This window comes from Leopardus geoffroyi, chromosome C3 (assembly GCF_018350155.1).
Source record: "Leopardus geoffroyi isolate Oge1 chromosome C3, O.geoffroyi_Oge1_pat1.0, whole genome shotgun sequence".
NCBI lineage: Eukaryota > Metazoa > Chordata > Mammalia > Carnivora > Felidae > Leopardus > Leopardus geoffroyi.
This window is the reverse complement of record NC_059338.1, coordinates 108,067,349-108,088,265: the sequence shown is the minus strand read 5'-3', so window position 1 is coordinate 108,088,265 and position 20,917 is coordinate 108,067,349. Positions and strand designations below refer to the sequence as shown.

The following is a 20,917-nucleotide window of genomic DNA, read 5'->3' as shown; positions in this document are numbered from 1 at the left end:
TCTCTTCATTTGAGAAGCTTTTGTTAAGATCCTCTTATGTCCCAAAAAGGGTGTTTAGATGCTAGGAATAGTTTTTTAAATAATGTGTCATTTTTACCTCAAGGATCTCAGAGTCAGCTAAAGGAGACAAATGTGTAAATAGAGAATTGCAAAGTGTAATTAGTTTTATGATAGAGGAGTGTATTAGACATAGAAGTGGCACAAAAGAGACAACAATCAGCTGCCTTAGAAGAGGAAATGCTTCTAAAAGGGGAGACACATCTGAGCCCAGTCCTTTTTTTTTTTTTTAAGACAAATGGGATTAACCTACATGTTCCATTTTAAAGCTTTTTTTAAATTTAGTAATATATCTTGAATGTCTTTTGTGTTAGTAGATATAAATATTCCTTATTCATTGTAATTGTTGTATAGTAATCCATTCTGTAGCTCTGCACAGAATATTTAACTAATCCCCTATTGATGGATATTTGAGTTGTTTCCAATTTCTTACTAATACACCCAAGTGCTGAAATAAATACACACTTGTATTGGAATCCCTGTAAACAAATTCTTAGACATATACTTCCAAGGATTTAATAGATCTTGCTAAATTACCTGTCAAAAATAGTGGGTGAAAATGCTTATTCCCACATCTGTACAGAAATTGGAACTGTTGGTTTTTTAAAACTGCCAGAGTAGGGGCGCCTGGGTGGCGCAGTCGGTTAAGCGTCCGACTTCAGCCAGGTCACGATCTCATGGTCCGTGAGTTCGAGCCCCGCGTCAGGCTCTGGGCTGATGGCTCAGAGCCTGGAGCCTGTTTCTGATTCTGTGTCTCCCTCTCTCTCTGCCCCTCCCCCGTTCATGCTCTGTCTCTCTCTGTCCCAAAAATAAATAAACGTTGAAAAAAAAAATTAAAAAAAAAAAAAAAACTGCCAGAGTAATAAACTAAAAATATTACATTATTAATTTGAATTTGAATGTAAGTATTAGGGAAGTTGACTATTCTCTTTTTTTTAAGTTTATTTATTTATTTTGAAAGAGACAGAGACAACACGAGTGGGGAAGGGGCAGAAAGAGAAAGAGACACAGAATCCGAAGCAGGCTCCAGGCTCTAAGCTGTCAGCACAGAGCCCGACGTGGGGCTTGAACTCACGAACTGTGAGACCATGACCTGAGCCAAAGTCAGATGCTTAACCGTTTGAGCCACCAGCTATCTCTTTTTCTTTTTTTCTTTTTTTCTTTTTTGGTTCAGCACAAGAAGGGGAGAGGCAGAAGGAGGAAGGGAGGGAGAGAGAAAGAGAAAGAAAGAAAGAATCCAAGGCAGAAAACATGCCCAGGGCAGAGCCCAATGTGGGGCTCGATCCCACAACCATGAGATCATGATATGAGTCTAAATCAGGAATTGGATGCTTAACCGACTGAGCCACCCAGGTGCCCCTGAAGTTGGCTATCTTTTCATATTTAGTAGCCAATTGTTTTTCTTTTTCTGTGTACTAATTACTGTCAGAGTCTAGGATTTTACTGTATGCAGGCTAATAAATTAGCCTATTAGTGTTTCATGGCTGCTGGCAGAAGACCTGAGACTCATGGGTTAGAAACAAACATTATTGCTCGGGATACAGCAAGCAATTTGAGCATCACATTTGTATTTTGCCCCAGGTCCCACAAGGGCAATGCGCAAGGGCCCTCATGGTTTGCATGCAGTAGGTATGTGGGAGAGCGGAGGGACAGGGACGTGGAGCTTGTCGAATCCACCACTTTTAGAGCAAGTCTGCTCTTTGTCCTAAAGAGAGACTTTACCTCATCCCTCAGAGTCACTCTCTGTGAATACAACCTGAGAACTAGCCCCAGTTAACAGCTTTCAGAGCCTTGTATCCTCTACATACCCAGCAGCAACATACAAGGAAGGTCAGGGCCCATGGCTAATTGCCTTTTCCAACATCTTCCCTTTCTTATTTTTCTATATAGTTATTTATCATTTTTTCATTGATTTGTAAGTATTCTCTGCTCTCACAACAATTATTACTAGATCTGTCATTGAATATCACCTATCTTATCCTAATTTGCTTTTTTTTTTAATTTGATTTTATCCACTGTTGTTTCGTGGGGGGATTTTCTTCCATAGGTTTCATGCCATACCTGTAAAAAGAAAGCTGTTCTATTATGATAAAGATATTAACTGATTTTTTTCTCCTATGCTTTCAGTTTGGCCTTAACATTTTGATCCTTTTGGAATCTAATTTCATGTAGGAATGATGCAGGGACCCGGTTTGGTTTTACAAAAATAGCTAGACAGTTCTTACAATCTAATTTCTTGTCTTTCCCCTCCTTGTTTGAAATGGTATCTTCCTTACATACTAAAATTTATCTGTACTTATACTGTTTTTTGTTCTGTTTCTTGTAATCTGTTTGTAGGTTACTATCAAACCTTATCTTTTAATTACTATAGCTTTATAATATACTTAACATCTGGTAGAATTTGTTCCTCATTGTTTCTCTTTAATTTAAAATCTTTCTTGGCTGTTTTCACATATTATTCTTGAATGGGTCTTTTAAAATAAAGTACGTGTGGCGCCTGGGTGGCTCATTCGGTTAAGCATCCGACTTTTGATTTCAGGTCAGGTCATGATCTCACGGTATGTGAGATCAAGCCCTCTGTTGGGCTCTGTGCTGAGCATGGAATCTACTTGGGATTCTCTCCCCACTCTCTGTTCTCCTCCACTCGTGTGCTCACTCGCTCAAAATAAATATACTTAAAAAAAAAAGTAGATATACAAGGTGAATATAACTATGAAAAGAAACTCTAAACTACTGTTTTTTTTACAACCTTATCCCTTTATAAAAGTCTCATTGTTCTAACTTTTATGGTTTACTTTGCATTTCAGTAAATACAGAGCTGTATCATAGTTTCTATTTGCAACTTCTAAAATCTTCTCTCTTTTAATATAGATTCCTTGTAGTTTGGAATACTGGGATGAACTCCAGAAGGTTTTTGTTGCATTTCAAGAATTCAGTCTGTCTGAAAGCAAAGTTTGTGAACTGCAGCTGCCAGATATCAATCTTATGAATGACCAGAAGAAATTGGTATCCTCGGATCTTTGGAGAATTGTCTTGAACAGCAGTCAAAATGGTGCTGATGACCAAAGGTAACTCAGTGAAAGATGAAATAGTGCCACTCTACTAGGAAACAATCATCAAGTCAACTTCTCTAATGACCCCTTGCTGGGCAGTATCTTGGCTGTCAAGCCACTGTGTGAACTACAGATGAGAACTAGGAATTAAGATAGAAACTGATATCTCAGAGTCTGTGTACTAACAATCCTAAGTTGTATTCAAAATATGGCCTTGTGAGCCCTCACTAAGACCCTGTTCCTTAAATATAAAAACAAAACAAAAGGTGCAGAAAACAAACTACCAAAAAAAAAAAAAAAGTGTAGTCATCCTGAACCAAAAAATATAAAGGAAAGAGCCACTAATCCTTCAGCAGACTCTTAATGACACAGTGAACCATGTGTGTAATGATAACCCTGGGGCATTAGGAGAAAGATTAGATAAATTGAATTGTCTCCCTCAGTAACCTAAGCTTCAGCACTTCTTCCAGTTTACATATCCCTGTTAATTAAGCCTTTCTGTTCATGCTCCCGTAAAAGATGAGAAAAAGATACTAAATCACAATCAGTGGAACAGTTTTCTTGGGTCATATGATAGTATGTGCACTGTGGGCCTTGGCCCATCTTGCTGTCCATCACTTTCAGTGTCCTACCTTCCAGTTCTCCTGATGAGTTGGCTTTAACATTATCTTACGCCTTTTATATAATCCCTCCTTTTTCCCCCCCAAACAACATTCTGACACTAACACAGAGAAAAAATACCCATCATTCATTACACCCTGCAAAGCAACTGTTTTCTCTTTTTTGTTACCTTTATTTTTGCCCCTTAATGTATGCCTTTACAAGGTGATAATTATAGCACATCATATTGTATTCTGATTCCTATTTTATATAAATAGCTGTGAATGCTTTCTCTTTTTTTTATTAAATAATGATACATGTTCATTGAAGAGCATTTTGGAAATAAAGAAAATTCCACCACACGTAATCGTAATCGTATCACACTGATAACCTCTGTTATCATTTTAATAGTTAACATGTTAATTTTAATAGTTAAAATATTAACATTGTAATAGTAGCCTTGCTTCGATTACTTTGTGTGCTTAGTAATAATGTTTTATACTTTATATTATCTATTTCTAGGTCATTTGGGCTTTTTAAGAATAGTTACTTTTCTATTACCTAGTAATTACAACTAGTAAAAAGATGTTAAAGGAGTGGGATCTTAATTTTACCTATATGCATAATGTAGCAATGAAAATAACACCCATCCTGTGAAGAGTTAGCAAATGGATAAGAAGGTTGCCTATTCTAAGCTATAGGTTACCTAATCAGAAACCAGGAAATCTCAGAAAATAAAGCTATAAGTAATGAAATTGTGTTTTTTTTAATCTGAGTTTCATTAGTAGTATCAAAGTAGAAATCATTTCTTGATTCTAATCATGAAAGAATGCATTTTCAGCATTGAACGAAGCACTTCAGACAAGGTTAATTCCCCTGAATCTGAAACATTCATAAAAATTACTTTTGTGGTAGGCTTAACACTACAGAAATGTGGAACCTTTAGGGAATGGAAATTTATGCAGACAATCAAATTCAGGCAATTTTTCACCAAGCTTTTGACAGTGTAATCACAGATCTTTTGTCCTCACCTGGGATTTTTCAAGTTACCTAATATTTCACAACTGATCTTGCTTTGTTTGACATTAACCATTTTTCAGATAGAATTTGATATTAATGAAATTAAATTTAAAGAGTTGGTTTAAAAGTCCACATAATCAGACCCTACTAAGACACTTTTCAAAAGGAACAGTAAATATATTTTATCCAATTTCTACAAAAAAAACATTAGTGCTATAATAATATGTTAACATTTCATGTAGAAAGAAAACTGTTACAGTTAGCTCCAGCATATTCTGTCATGAGAAATTTAGAACTGGACAAAAACCTGATACTTTTATGATTAGAGATTATCTTAATATTCTCAGTGGTTTGAGAAGGATATCCATCAGATTATTGTACATTCCAGGAAGAAAGTTTATAAAAATAAGTCCCATGAAGCTTAATGTTTAAAAAGAAAGAAAAAAAAGAAAAGCAAAGAGAATCTTGTCTACAATTGGCATAAAGTTACAACAGTGCAGGGCAGCTCAGTGGTAACGAGCTTCCCTGTATGTATGCAAATGGAAGCACTATTTAATAGAGAAGTCCAAGTTAGAAGACCTGGATTAAGTCCTGGATTCGTCACCAACTAGGTATTTGGCCTTGAGAAACTGATTTCTGAGTTGAGGCCTTAAGAAATGAATAGGAGCTAACCAGTCCAAAGGGTGTCAGGTACCCTTCATTACAAAGGACTGGAGACAAAAGAGCCAGTCTCTTAAGCCTTTGTCTGTTTATCCCATACAGGTAGATTCTCTTTAATTCATTGCCTATGGATTTGTAGTAATTATATCCCACCACCTTTTTAACCATTGGTTTGCTTGATCATATGAAAATGAATGATTGGTAATGATTATGCTTTTCCAAAGGTAGCATTTGAAATAGAGTAACATCAAAACTGTGGGCAGGATTAAGCGATGGTACAGCATCCTGGGGCTAGGAATCCTGGGGAACCATCCCATTCTTAGGCCTGAAGGATAAAGGGAAAAAATACCTGCCTCAGCCCACTCTCCTCTCTCCTTCTAATCTCCTATGGGCACCTCCTGCTGGCTGAACCAAAGAACAAGCCAGAGGACAAAGCAGCTTGTTGATAGAGTCCAGTGGCAGAGAAGAGGATGAGGAATGGTGTAGAAAGTGGATCTAGAGAACAAACAAAGTAGCCAGTAACTACACACTGTATTTGGAATTTACAGTTTCTTACCCAAGTGACTGTCCCTCGAAGGAAAAAAGGGGAAGCAGAATGGTGGGCCCAGTTCTCAGGCTTTGGACCACTCTGCTATGTTCCCTGGGTTTGGAATCAATTAGATGTCTTCTGATGGACCAGAACAGCTGTCTAATTTGTTTCCCCCTCTACCTTCACTCCAATAACTAATTCCAGAAGTATGTGACTATGTCAAGTCACACAAATTACAGGTTATTATCATGTAGCACAGTAATCACTGTGCAGATCTTGATATATATGTCCAGTTAACTTTATTACCAGTTGTTTGATGATAATGCTAAACTCTCTTCACCTGTGCCAAGTCTTTGGTGGTTTGTTGTACATATTGCGTGGTCATTTTCTGACAACATTAGAACATGTGAAAGCATATTGCTTATCAGGACTTTTTATCCCCACCCCCAAAATGCTGGTTAATGGAAGAAGGCAGCTTAGGAAAAAAAGTGGCTTAAGAGTATGTGGCTCTCTCTCCATGCAATGAAAATTGAAACTCGGGTGAGATTTTTGGAGTACTTTCATCTTTGGTTGTGCTGAAACAAAATATTTTCTCCTACTCCCACTTTTCTCATAAAAGAGGCCACAGTCTCCTCATATTTGGTAATCTTTGACACAATGATCAGCAGCTGTTTGTTTGTTTGTTTGTTTGTTTTTTGAAGAGGAGAGGCTCTTCATTTTCCAAAGCTTTGATTGTTGCATAGACAGTGAAGAAATTAGAGAAAGAGCATCGTGATGATCAGGTCTCTGGATTGTTTCTTTCCTCTCCACCAGTTGAATTTTCTCTGGCAGAAGATGACCATGGCCTCCAGATTCTGTTCCTTTCCATTTGGCTACTTGGATATGCACTTTTAGATATACCTAAATTTGTTGAGTACCATTTTAAAACATCTTTTGACTTTCATAAACCATTTAGGTGTAAACCAAACATTCTTTGTAAGGCAGAACGTATGTTTAGCCTTCTCTCCTGGGGGGGCGGGGGGAGAAGGGATGCTTGTATTTTTCCCCAGGTGTCTTTTTGAAGCCTTTTACTATTTCCTTTGAGTTGGTGATTGAACTTTATATAACAACAGGGAGTTGGTCTTTTGCTAGGTAATCCTTTTCCCCTTAACACATTCCCCATAGTATTCAGTGTTCACCTAAAGTTCCTAGGCTGATGATGTTAACATGACACAGAAATCTCTATGTCATGGTGCTTATTCTCTGAACTGTGGAAGATTCTCTTTCTCTTTTTAATGTCAGATACAAAGGAGTCCTTTACCTGAGGGCCTGTTTAAGCCTGTTTTGTAAGCCATGGATTACAACCCATTTAGTGGCTCATGAAATCAATTTAACAGGTTGCAGCCTAAATTTTTTTAATAAAACAAAAAATATTGGTGTGAAAAGGACAAATATTGAATAATTTCACATATGCGAGATACCAAGAGTAGCAAATTTATAGAGACAGAGTAGAATGGTATTGCACAATAATGCAAATGTACTTAATTCCACTAAACTGTATACTTGGTTAAAATAGTCAATATGTTACATATAATAGTATATTTATAATACATTCATAATATATATTCTAGAATATATAATAGTATATTTATGTTATATATATTTTTTATTTTTAATAAACCTACCTGTCCCCCTCTGCCCATTTTATATGTATACTAGAGTATAATAAAAGTGTATTTTCTACCTTGGGTTATAATTAAAACATTTTAAAAATGATGATTCTAAGGAGTAGAGAGAACTTGATGCAGAGACACACACACCCTCCCTTGTCCTTTCTTAACCATGTAGCTCTCTCCCAGGATAGACAGAGCAGTATTTTGCAGGAGGCAGGAGAGAGTTTAGGTGAACTAGTGTTGGGAGACCATGCCACATTGAGATGAATGTCAGTGTGATATTTTAAGACCCCTTTTGGGAGCTAAAAGTAATCAACAGTTAACGTTAAACTGAGTAACCAGTATGGTACCCTGTTTGCCAACTAGAAATAGAATTTTTTTTTTTTCTGTTAAGGAGTGTTAGATATTATACTGAACATTTCGTATGCAGGATCTCCTTTGATACTCAGTCAATTACTATACCCATTTTACAAATGAAAAAAAAAAACAACTGAGATTTAGCCAGGTGGTGATATAACTTGTCCAAGGTTGTAATATCAATGATAGAAGTGCAAGCATGTTCACAAGTTCTCTCACCCAGTTATTCTCTGCTTAATCTCTCTGCTGTATTTTGCTATATTATAAAACTCTTCTTACTACAGAGGGATCCAGAGAAAAGCTCAAGCCTTCGTCAGTTGAGTCAGATCATTGTTGAGTACCTGCACTGCTCTAGGGGTTTACCCCAGAATGGCATCCAGGGGTGAATCTTTAAGGACTATGCCTTGGTCCAAGCAATGCGTATGGATCAATCAGGACACGGACTTACTAAAATATTCCTTGTTTAAAAAGTGATACCCCTCTATAAATTACCCTTCCAGTTGATAAGTAACCTTTTGGCTAAAATGAAGATGTGCGTATGTAAAACTCTTGCCATACTTTCCAATTTTTAGAATATTTCCACTATTCTAAAAAGTTGGGTTTCCATTAGGATCTTAGAGATATTTCAACTAACTGCTGAATCTTGAGTTTTGTGTATTCCTGTTTGAGAGGTGTTACTCCTAGGGTCACCAGTTTTACTTTCCTATTTCTGCTGATTACACATCTCATAAATTATGTTTTTCCTTTTGATAATTGGATCAAAGTTCATTGTACCTAAGTAAGGCAATTATACAAATACAGCTGCTCCTAATGTCCCTAAGAGGGTCATTACTCTCATATATGACTGTTGAGATCGATTTTTTAATTTTTTTAACGTTTATTTATTTTTTGAGAGACCAAGAGTGAGCGGGGGAGGGGCAGAGAGCGAGGGAGTCACAGAATTCAAAGCAGGCCCCATGCTCTGAGCTGTCAGCACAGAGTCCAACGCGAGCCTTGAACTCATGAATCGTGAGATCATGACCTGAGCTGAAGTCAGACATTTAACCAACTGAGTCACCCAGGCACCCCAAATGTTGAGATCTTTTTAATCCTTGTGTAAGAGGTAGACATACATAGGCTACTTTTATAGTAATGACAATGATCAAATTGAGTGTGGAAAAACTATAATTTTACTGATTCAAAATACATGTAAAGTATATTCAGATTGTGTATACCATGTTAATTTTGTTTAAGAAATTTTAATTTTGATATGACTCCAATTTTCGAGTAAGTCTGAATTTTTAAATATAGATTAGCTCAGCAACCATTTTAGTCAGGATTTTAAGATTAAAGGAATATTACTAAGTACTTGAGTATGTTAGGAGTTGCTATATAAGCCTAAAAAATTATCTCTTTAAAAATTTATGTGTAGGGGCGCCTGGGTGGCACAGTCGGTTAAGCGTCCGACTTCAGCCAGGTCACAATCTCGCGGTCCGTGAGTTCGAGCCCCGCGTCGGGCTCTGGGCTGATGGCTCAGAGCCTGGAGCCTGTTTCCGATTCTGTGTCTCCCTCTCTCTCTGCCCCTCCCCCGTTCATGCTCTGTCTCTCTCTCTGTCCCAAAAATAAATAAAACGTTGAAAAAAAAATTAAAAATTTATGTGTATATCAATTTAGAAAAAAGTAAAAAATTAATCAATTTGTTAATAATTGTAGCACATACTCATGTTTTAGCAGCCTTTTTCAATATGTTATATATAGTATCTGCCACTCTCAAGATAGGAAAATAAATCTTGGAAAATCTCAAGAGTGTCAAAAATTGTAGTTGGCAAGAAGAGCGTTTCAGATAAACACCTCAAATTGTGTACTCACTATTTTAAAACTGATCTCATAGAACTCTTGCCTGGATTTTTAATAATATTTTGACTAACATTATACCTTATTTCTAACAACTTCTGAAAGTAGTTCAAATGTGTAAAACACATGTACAGCTAATACACTTTGCTCCTTCTGATTAAATACAAGTTTTAATTTTACCTAGCGAATGAAATCTGTTATTTGTAACACCACAAATAAATTCCTAGAAGGCAGTTTGGATTAGTATGCCCATTTATAGAAGTTTCAGAATATACTTAGATGCATTTCTTGGACATAGCATTTAATCAATAACAAACTGCCTCAGAGTTTGTGTTTTCTTTGTAGACACTGGAGATTTACTTACATTGCAGTAAATACCACTACGTAACTATAAACCTTTTAAAGTTAAATACCCAGTAAATGTGTTGGAATGCTCCTAGCTTTCATTTTCACAACCTCTTTCAACACTTAGCTGAAGATTCACACCCTGAGAATCTCACATGATGCACCTCACGCCATTCTGAGTTCCTCTCATGTTTCTACTCTGGCAGCACTCTGACTTTCCTGTTCCTGGGTGGTTGTTCTATTTGATAATGTTTCTAAATGTCTACATATTTTATATCACCAGTTAGACGGTGAGTTCTTTGAAAACCAAGGATTTATTTCCTTAGTTTTCCTCTCCTAGTTCTCCCTAGGATACTGTAAATCACAGTGTTTCTCCTTTAGGTTCCTCATGGACCTGGAAGCCAGGCTGTGATCGCTGTAGAACAAATGTCTGGTTTGGAAAGAAGAGGGTGGAAGAGGATGAGAGAGAATGGGGCAGCATCCATTCAGTGATCCACATTTACCAGAATGTACCTTGCCCCATCCCAATCCTCAGTTCTCATGCCTCTGCTAGCCCTGAGGCAAGGCAGCTAGGCGGCATGTTTCACACATACACCAGAAGCCAGCATGTACAAACTCTTCCCTCCTACAGATGCATTCACTATTCCTTTTAATCTGATTTTACTTGTTTAAAATGGTGTTAGGAGGATAGGAAAGTGAAGAGAGGACCCATGCAGTATAATTGTCCACGGGCCCTTGTTCTTCTGGACATGGTCATAATTTTATAGCTCCTAGTAATTAGTGGGTGTTCAGTAAAGCATATTGACTAACCCATAGCAATATGGATATGGACAATCTGAAGAAGTAAAACAAAGTGAAACATTTATGGTGACACCGACAGTAGTGGGTTTTTGAACAGCAGAGTCATGCTCCAAATTGTGTTGGTCTTAAACTAATGAAGACCAAGTTGTCCATAAATTATGTGCGATGTGGATGGAAGAAAATTGGGTTGGAGGTAGGTCAACATGACCTGGAGTTTGAGGAATCCTTTGAAATTTTTCAAATAATAACTTATAGACAATAATCAGCATGAAATTAATTTTTAAGCACAAATAGGTTATGTGGGTAAATACGGAACATTTGATGATAACATATTAACTATAGGATTACGAGTGCTAGCTTTGGAAACCCTTATAGAAAGACATTTTACATATATGGTACTGGGAAATCTAGGTTATTGATCTTCTTTTATTACTTACTTCCCACAGCTCTGCAAGTGAATCTGGTTCTCAAAGCACTTGTGACCAACTTGTAACCCCAACAGCCCTAGCTGCCTGTACCAGAGTCGACTCCTGTTTTACCCCATGGTTTGTCCCATCTCTTTGCATTTCCTTCCAGTTTGCCCACCTGGAGTTCCATCTTTGTCATCACCTTGACCAACTAGGCACAGGTACTCTTTACTTTAGCATCAGAATAACATCCACTTAATACTGTTTTTCTTGAGTGTTCTCAAGACACAATTCATCAATTTTTACCCAGAGAACTTATTTTCTTTTCAGGAAGTAAAAAGTCATGGATGGATTTTCATTCTGTAAATTACAGGATTAGCGATGTTTCAGAGTACTGTGATTGCTAATCCCTTCCACTACCCAAACCTCCCTCACTACTGACTGCCACCCGTGTGGCAATTTTTAGAAGGGGCATTCATTTCCCCTCATGACACTGGCAAGATTATTCTGACGTTGACTTCATGTAACAGGTGTACCCATTACTTATTTCATATGATGTTAAACCATCATATGGCCCTGTTGTATAGATTGCCAGTAGTATTGAACTGACATGATTTTGCGTGCTCCCTAATGAGAATTTTCAAGGAAGTTACCAAAAATTGCAGGTTTTACTGTTATTCCAATTAGAATCTTTTTGAAAGAAATACATCTGTTCCTATTCTATGTCCTGAGCCATTACATTAATGATGGTTAGATTCCAGAAGTATTTGTTATTACCTGATTGCAAAAGCATGAATACATTCTACAAAACATGGGCAAATTCTCCAGTAATTGAAAGGACTGTCAATTTTACAAGTTGGTAAGGTGGAAGATTAAATTTTCCCACACACTGTAAGTGGCCTTTTATAAATTTGCTAATGTTACATGAATAATTATGCCTAAAAGTCTATACCAGACCATTCCTAGTTAGAACATTTTGATTCAGGTTTTCAACCTACGTGTAATGGAAAAGGAAAACAAATCAGATTCAAAAAATCAGATTCAAACGAAACACAGCTGCTGTTAAGCATCTTGCCTTTTCAGCAAAAAAAAAAAAAAAAGGAATTTAACCTGCTTTTTCTAACTCTCTTTGAGTCGTGTTTTTGTTTTTGAGATTTGGTTGATAGATACAGAGCATTTCATGAAACTCTTCCTTAGATAGTTACCTCCTCCTCATTTATTTGTTGTCTTCTGTGATAAAATTTTTGTCTGTGATAGTGAATGTAAACCTTGGACAATATGTTTGAGACATGCTGATTGAACAAGACAGTTTTGTTTGCAAATATTGAAGGTTCATAGTAGTTCATATACTACAATGCCTTCAAGAGAATCTTTGCATTTATTATACAGCAAATAAAGAATTCAGTCACCAAAGAGTGCATGATTTAAATGTCATCTCTGTTTCCGTAAAATATTGGCTCATCTCAATTGCTGTTTTTCTTGTTTGTTTTCTCAACAGCTCCACCGCAATACCTACAGCCGTTTATTTCTGATAAAAATGTGCCCTCTGAACTTGAATACATGATTATTGCCTTCAAAGAGCCACACCTGTATCTTCGACAATGGAACAATAGTTCTGTCTGTCAGGAGATCCGGTTCTCAGCTCAAGCCGACTGTAAACTTCTGGAGTGCAGAAATGTCACAATGCAAAGCGTGGTGAAACCCTTCAGCATCTTCGGGCAGATTGCTGTTGCCCATGATGCAGCAGAGAAGCTGCTTGACTGCACCGTCATCGTGGACTCTATATTTGTAAACTTTGGGCAACATGTAGTTCATTCTCTCAACACTGCAGTACAAGCTTGGCAACAGGTATGCACATCCTACAACGGTTTACAGTGTGTCTGCGTGTGATCTTTTACTAGGCGCTCTGTGTTACCACTTCTAATAGTAAGTTAAGCACAAACAAAAATGGGAGAGAATGAAGAATTTGATGGGCACCATAATATTTGGGGTTTTCTCTGTTTTGGCAAAGTGATGCATGTTATTTTTCAAAGTTTTGGAGAGTATGGGTTCTCTACACATGCATAGGAGATCATGCCCACATTTTTGTGACTAATGTACCACATCTGTGTGGAAAGTAACATATTCCCAGAAATTTTTTCCAAGTATTACGGCTTTACTTTGCCAAAGCTTCAACTTAGTTATGTATCAAATTGTCTAAGCATCCGTTGCAGAAATGAAGAACCTGTGTGAACCTTTCTGATAGTGAGCATTTCAAAGAGAAAAAGCAGTGAGAAGAAATACGTAAGCCCAAAGAGTCTTAGTCTTTTCCCCTACTATCCTGCCATTTTTCAATCAGTTAAAGACTCTTGATCGGTAATGTTTTGTACTTTTACCTCTTGCCAGAAAGTAGCCATATCCAAACAGGGGATGAAGCGTAAGTCTCTGCTGAACAGCATATTTAAAATGAGGAACCTGCCTGTGCCACTAGCATGAAAATAATTTCACAGAATGTTTGTATAATAATGTGCTCGGCAATAGAAGAACAAATCATTTCTACTTCCTTGCCGATTGTCAGTATAATATTGTTTTTCCATAAAGTTTGTGTTGCTATCTAAGCTGAGACATTTCCCCCACATTTTGTATATGCTACCTGCATTTGTGCAGAGCTGACTCCCCAGGAGAGATGGCCCTTCATCCTGCACTGACCTCATGGGGAGAGGGGGGCGGGAGAGGGGGGCTTTGAGTTCGCTAACTTAAGAATTTTTGTGGGAATAAACTCTGTTCTTTATATGCATGAAGACCTATATAAGACTAAGGAATTAATTACCTAACATGGCACTACAATAGCAAAGGGAAAGAAGATAACACATCTGTTTTGTATTTTAAAATTCTTTTTTAAGGGCATTCCATGGTTTTCTTGTTGCAGAGGACATGCGTAAAATAAGAGCTAGTGTGATCTAAATCTTTGCAGCTGGTTCGAATAGTGATGTGAAAAAAACCTCCATGGCTCCAATTTCTGTTTTTTGTCATATTTTGAACAATGCATTTAATAAAAAACAAACCTAGAAAATATAAAGGAGTCATTGATAGAGCATTTAAACCCAGGATATTTTTGTCTTGGTATCAGGGCCATTATTAGAGGACTCATGTGTAGCAACTACTGCAAAATGGCCTTCAGAAATATCAGTTTTCTTCCAGGGTAAAAATATTCTCTTAGACGTAGCTATACATATAAATAAAATACGGTGCATAAATATTTAAATGTTTTAAACCACATCAGAGTGTGAATGACTGACTGGCTAACACAGTGCCTTGAAGGAATATTCTGAGTTTTTTTAAAAATGGAATTGTATATTTGATTAAGTAGAGCCATATGTCACGTAGCATATTGCTGACAGGTACATTCTATGAATAGTTGATTCTGATTTATACAGGGATTTGGCAATGTTAACATGAGCCACAAGAGGATATACTTCTGTAATTGTTGCTGTAATTTTCTTGTTTCCTCCCATGTCAAGGGTACTTGCCACCAAGTTTTAATGTGGTAGGCATCTAAACCCTGTGTATTCTAAAGTAAATACAAAAATGCACCACTTTGAAATTATAGGACATTTGACGTTGAAATGGGTTTATAGAAGGTTATTAAGTTCATTGTTTCTAAGAAATTCTGAATGTGGTTTATTCCCTTAGTGGGGGAGCTTAATTTCCCAAGCTTGGATTTTGCTGTGTGTATAATGCTCAGATACAGTCTCATTATTGCCAATGAGAAATATGAATTTAATAAGAAAGGTGAGTTATTTGAATTTGCCACATAGTTTTATCAGATTCATATCTGAGACAAGTCATTTGTATCCAGTGTGGATGGACCAGACAGTTGAAGCATGAAACAATTTGGCCTTTCACCTTTAGGTCACAAGTTCAAGATTAACAGAAGCCTTCATCAGTGTCTGATTTCTCTGGCTGTAGGTTGTTTGTTTGTTCTTTCTCTTTGGTAAAGGATTAATGTTTTGTAAAACCAGATTAAGGACCCAAATGCCACTTGCAGTTTGCTTTATATTTCTATGCCGTATTACACAATTGGACAAAATGACATTTTTATTTAAAAATGAAGGTTATGCTCATGTATCTTATCTTACACCAGAATGATGTCTGTCTCTGTTTTAGTTGCAAATGCCTGTACAGCACTCCAGCACAAATCTTAAATGTAAATAAGTCATCTTTAATTACAAATCTGAGTGAGCATCCTGAGATTTAGACAATAATGATGTCATATAAAATGTGTACGAACTGTTTTATAATATACTAGAATTTAAGACACTCCAAGAAATACTTAAACTTATTACAGTTGTAATGAACTCCACAGATGAAGGGACAGTAGAGAAATAGTTCCCTGAGGACTTTGAGTATTCTGTAGAAAAATGTAAACAACCCCCTTGTGTTCTTCCATTTACATTTTTCTAAAACAGTCATCATTTATTAAAGGTCAGTTTTTAGAGATGAGGGAAGTAATATGATTTTTTTTTCTACTCAAGCCGCATCTGGTAACTTAACCTCTGAGTTACCAGTGGATTGATCCCAATTCATTATGAAAACTGACTTTCAATCTCAGGATATCTACCTAAGTGGGAGTTTAGAATCATATCCCTTTCTTCATGTTTGTACTCTTAGACCTAAAGGAGAGAAAAATGTTTATAAGGAGAGCAGTTTATGTTGATTATATAGTGCTAAATGGAAAAATCTCACCAAAATAATTATACACTATGACTCCAGTTTGATTAAAGGTTTATAAACCTTTAAATATGTAAGGCATATAAATAGGATTAGAGAGTATTGACTAGATAGAAATAGGCATGACACTCCAAAGAGGAAAAATTGCTAGAAGAAAATCCACCAAAATATTAACAGCAGTTGTTTGAGTGTAAAATTAGAGTCTTAAAAAAAATCTGTACTTTTGTATTTTCTGATTTTTCTACTGTGAACATGTGTTCATTTATAATTTTAAAAATTAAATTTACTCATGTGTTTGTTTCATAAGTGTTTATCGAGTACTTATGTCAGGCATTATGCTGAGTACTAGAGATAAAACTGTAAATAACACAGACCTGATTCCTGCCCTTATGCAGCATAGATTCTAATGATGGAAGCAAGAGTGAACCCGAAGTCAAACAAATAATTGCTTAGTCCCAGTAGGGAAAGTGAAACAGTAGAGTATTATGTGATCATAAAATAGATGGACATGACCTGGTCCGGGGGTGTCCCAGAAGACTACTCACAAGTAACCTGAAAACAGGAACCTGAAAGCTGAGTCGAAAGAAGTTAGTCAAGCGCAAAGGAAAGAGGTCCAAGCAAGGGAAAGGCACTGAGGCAGGAAGGAGTTTGACGGGTTGAACAACTTGAAAGGGGGCCAATGTAGTGTTGGAGGAGCTGGAAAGTGCTCGCAGGCCTGGAGTGTAGCAAGCAAGTAGAGAGTGGCTCAAGATGCGGAAGGGGCCAGATCAGGCAGGACTTTTATTTTTTATTTATTTATTTTTTTAATGTTTATTTATTTTTGAGACAGAGACAGAGCATGAACGGGGGAGGGTCAGAGAGAGAGGGAGACACAGAATCTGAAGCAGGCTCCAGGCTCTGAGCTGTCAGCACAGAGCCTGATGCGGGGCTCGAACTCACGGACCGTGAGATCAATGACCTGAGCCGAAGTCGGACGCTCAACCGACTGAGCCACCCAGGCGCCCCAGGCAGGACTTTTAAACACCACTGGTAGCCAAGCTTTGAAATCATAGCTCATGATTAAAAGCCACAGCAGAGAGTATGGTAGACAACAGATAATTGTGGGTTATAATTGCTTTGGTCTCTCTTAACCCGAGACTCTTTTTTGTGATTCATGTGACTGTCAAGCAAGGTCCTGCTCCTTGAGAGCAGGGAGATTGGTGAGAATAGATGGATGACAGAGTGAGAGGTCCTCAGGGGTATTTGGAAGAATGAGGTATTAGGACCTCTCCATCAACTGCAGCCAGAAGGCACTGCCCACCCACTTAGGAGGCCTTGTTGACCAGGAGTGGACTCTACCTCTGAACATACCTGTTCTTGAAGAGGTTCTAGGTTGCGTCTTGATCAAGGCCGGATTCCAATTACTTTCATCCTTAGACTCCTTGGCTCTAGGTCTCATAATCAGTTAAATCACTACGTTCATGAGTAATGTGTCCCCTTTGACTCTGTCTCCCCTTGGGAAAATGGCAAATGACCAAGTGTGACATCGTGACTTTTAACTCCACAACCAGGAAATAGGAGCCAACTGGGGAAGCATCTATGACCATTACCTCCCACTGTCCACAAATTGATGGGCTAATTAAGATTTTTTTTCTTGCATTCTCAACTTGAGCATCTATCCAACTATTCTTTTCATTTGCCAAAAGTATGTTTATTGTTTTTTAAGCCATAACCTAACCAGAGTGATAAAAGAGTAAGCACAGAAATGCTCCATCACTCTGCCCGTCTTTTGATATAACAGCAACCAGTGGAGACACCATTAAGTTGAGAGGGAAGGTGTCAACACAGGAACATATTACTAATTTGTTGAGCCTCAGCAGATTAATGGAGGACGTGAGCTGATTGATGACTATTAGCTGAAACAGACACCAACAACTGTTTTTCAACTAACGTGATTGCTCTTGAAAACTGTAGCTTGGCTTACACGGACTCTGGAGTTGATCTGTTTTGTGTGTTCAGCCTTTTAACAATGGAAGGAAAGTTATGGTTTTATTTACATCTCTCCCTGAGCAGATTTGCACACACACATCCACCCTCCCCCTTAAGGGATCTGGGGATGTATTACCTAAATGATCCTTGCTTTCTGTAGGGTACAAACTGTGGCTTTGGTAATTGGTCTTGATTGTCGAGTTTAGAAGGCCAGGAACATGGTAATTCTAGCCTCCAGTACTCTGCTCAAAAACGTGCACTACTCAGTACAGCATTCTTTGTAGCATGTTAATTCGTTTTAAAATGTTAAAAGTTTCAGGGATCTCATTGTTCTTTTACTCTTCTGTGTGTATGATTTATTTTGCAGGAGTATAAATCAAAACATATTCTTGGAACATTTAAGATCTCTTTAAGGTATTTTTTGTGCTTATCCTGGAAGTATAGAATACTTTGTATACCAGAGCTAATGACAACAGATCTTTTAGTGTTTCTGTGTTGTAACAATCGCCACCGGGCAGACAGCTGCCAAACATCTTGCAATTAATCTGATGCACGTTGGCTTTCGTATTCTTTTTCTTTCAGAACAAATGCCCTGAGGTAGAGGAGTTGGTCTTCAGCCATTTTGTGATCTGTAATGACACACAGGAGACACTGCGGTTTGGCCAGGTGGATACTGATGAAAATATTCTGCTGGCGAGTCTCCGTAGTCACCAGTACAGCTGGCGCTCTCACAAATCCCCACAGGTATCTGAGAAACAGCCTTGCAAGCACAGCAATTGTTAAGGCTGGGGATTCATTTATTCTGCATGTGTGTGCCTGTGTCCAGTTACTTCTCTTTCAAAGTCTCCCAAGGAACCACACGGTGTAGCCGCATCTGACACAAACCCAGAAAGGTTTAGAGATGGGAGCACGGCGCAACCATGCTTCTCTTGGAAGGGGACATTCTCCTGTTCAGCACAGGTGGGGGGGGGGGGGGCGTGCAGCATGGTGTGGTGATGATGAGGTTGGGCTCTGGAGCCAGAGTTCCCAGGCTTTGATCCTGGCTCTGCGTCACCTTGCTTTACTTTCTGTGCCTCAGTTTTTTCATACAGAAGATGGGAACGATGATAGTACCTGTTTTATAGGGTTGGGAGGACTAAATGAGTTGCTGTGCATAAAGGCACTAGAATAGTACTTGAGATACTATAAGCATTACATGTTGCCTATCATTATTTATGCATTTATTCCTGTTTTTACTGTGTACATTCTCTGCCAGGCTTGTACTGGGCCCTGGGAATCCAAAGACAGGGAAGTCACAGTCCTTGCCCTCCAAGGACAGCTTACAACCTGTGACCACGGGGGCACTGAGAAAAGACATACCAAAGGATGTCTGTTTTCCAAGTAGTATAATTCCATTTTCCTGTCAGTTTAGATGGGAATAATTAGAGGGATATGCCCTGCAGGGATAATATGAGGATGAATTAAATACAAAGATGTGGTCTTAAATGAGTAAAAGAAATCCTAGGAAGTCATCTCAAGAATAATGTATTTCTAAAACTCTGGGTAATAAGGAAACTACTGCTTGTGATTAAAAGAAAGTCATTAGATTAGAGAACAAGTTTTCCCATCTGGTCTATAGACCAGCTTCACAATATGTTATGCCCTCAGGGTTCCTCTTGCTTTTTTTTTTTTTCTTTCTTTCTTTTTTTCTTTCTTTTTTCTTTCTTTTTATTTTCCTCCCCAGTAGCTAGATTCTGATTTCTTATTTCTTTCATTATTGTCACACTACTAGTACAAATTTTGGAAAGATAGCTAAATTACAGTCTTATTTAAGAATACTTATTTAATTTAAAAACCACATAAATCCTTTTTTAATAGAAATTCTTAACAAAAATTTCCCAGATGAGGTGAATGTTGTACTCCTGTTTTTAAAGTGAATAGCATACCCTTGTTTTCTCATGTTTCTCTCGAGAAACTTCCAGGTTAGAGTTATTGTTTACTTGTTTGCCCTTCGTAACCTAAAGGCCAGTTTGTTTGTTTAAAAATATCTTTTTTGGTTTTTTTTATTAACTAATTGCAAAGGGGAGAACATACAGATACGTGGACAAAACCAAAACACCCATAATCCCAACAACTCTGAGACAACCCATGTTAAGACTTGTTGTATAGCCTTTTAGGTATTTTAAAAGTTTCCACAGTAGTTGCATTTTCATCAGTGAGCTGGTAGGGACAGGAGAAACCTCTGGGAAGGCACAGCCCTGCCCTGCACCTGTGGCCACTGCACCTACGCCCACACAGGCTCAGGCCTCAGCCCACAGAAAGCAAAGTGGAGGAAGCTTACCTCCCCTCCCAGTCCGTTGTAAGATGCACAGACCACCATGGTCCTTGGTGACCCTCAAGATTCCCGGATACTGGAGCCAGGATAAGAAGGGTGATCATAAGAGCAGCTGGCTCAGGGGTGTGGACGAACAGGAGTCTTCATGTTAAGAGACGTGCTGTGTCTGCCAGCCCTACACCTTCCTATTTATATCCTTTTGCATGTTTTCAAGGTCTTTTCATATTTGTTACTAGTTTTGTTTTCACAATATCCATGTGCGGTTTGTATTATTTGTTATGCGTATGTTATAGATAAGGCGACAGAGAAATGTTAAGCTGTCGTCTGGTTGGGACTGTATCCCGTATCTTTTGATTTGCCATATAGTGTTATTTCTACAACATTGTCCAGCCCTCGGTTTGGGCTGCATGATTTGTCTGCTAGCATAGCCAAGCTGTGAGGTTTCAAGAGATAGGCTGAGAAATCACTAGTCTAATACTCCACATTTACAGCTAGACTAATATGGGATTCTTAGTCCAAGTAAATCCCTTGCAAAGTCTTAAGGGTATTACCAAAAACAATAAGAACCTTTTTATGACAAACTGGAAATAAGACAAATATCTATTAAAACT

At 37.8% G+C, this 20,917-nt stretch overlaps 1 protein-coding gene across 10 annotated transcripts in view; it reads left to right on the top strand.

The window, feature by feature from the left end:
- The window catches only part of VPS13B (vacuolar protein sorting 13 homolog B), an 811,203-nt gene that overhangs the window by 707,446 nt on the left and 82,840 nt on the right, over positions 1-20,917 (top strand). For all 10 annotated transcript variants that reach the window (XM_045454090.1, XM_045454093.1, XM_045454091.1 and 7 more), the window contains 4 exons: positions 2,929-3,125; positions 11,354-11,535; positions 12,813-13,162; positions 18,575-18,736. In XM_045454090.1, coding sequence (XP_045310046.1) covers positions 2,929-3,125; positions 11,354-11,535; positions 12,813-13,162; positions 18,575-18,736 — 891 coding nt within the window. The remainder of the gene's footprint in view (positions 1-2,928; positions 3,126-11,353; positions 11,536-12,812; positions 13,163-18,574; positions 18,737-20,917) is intronic.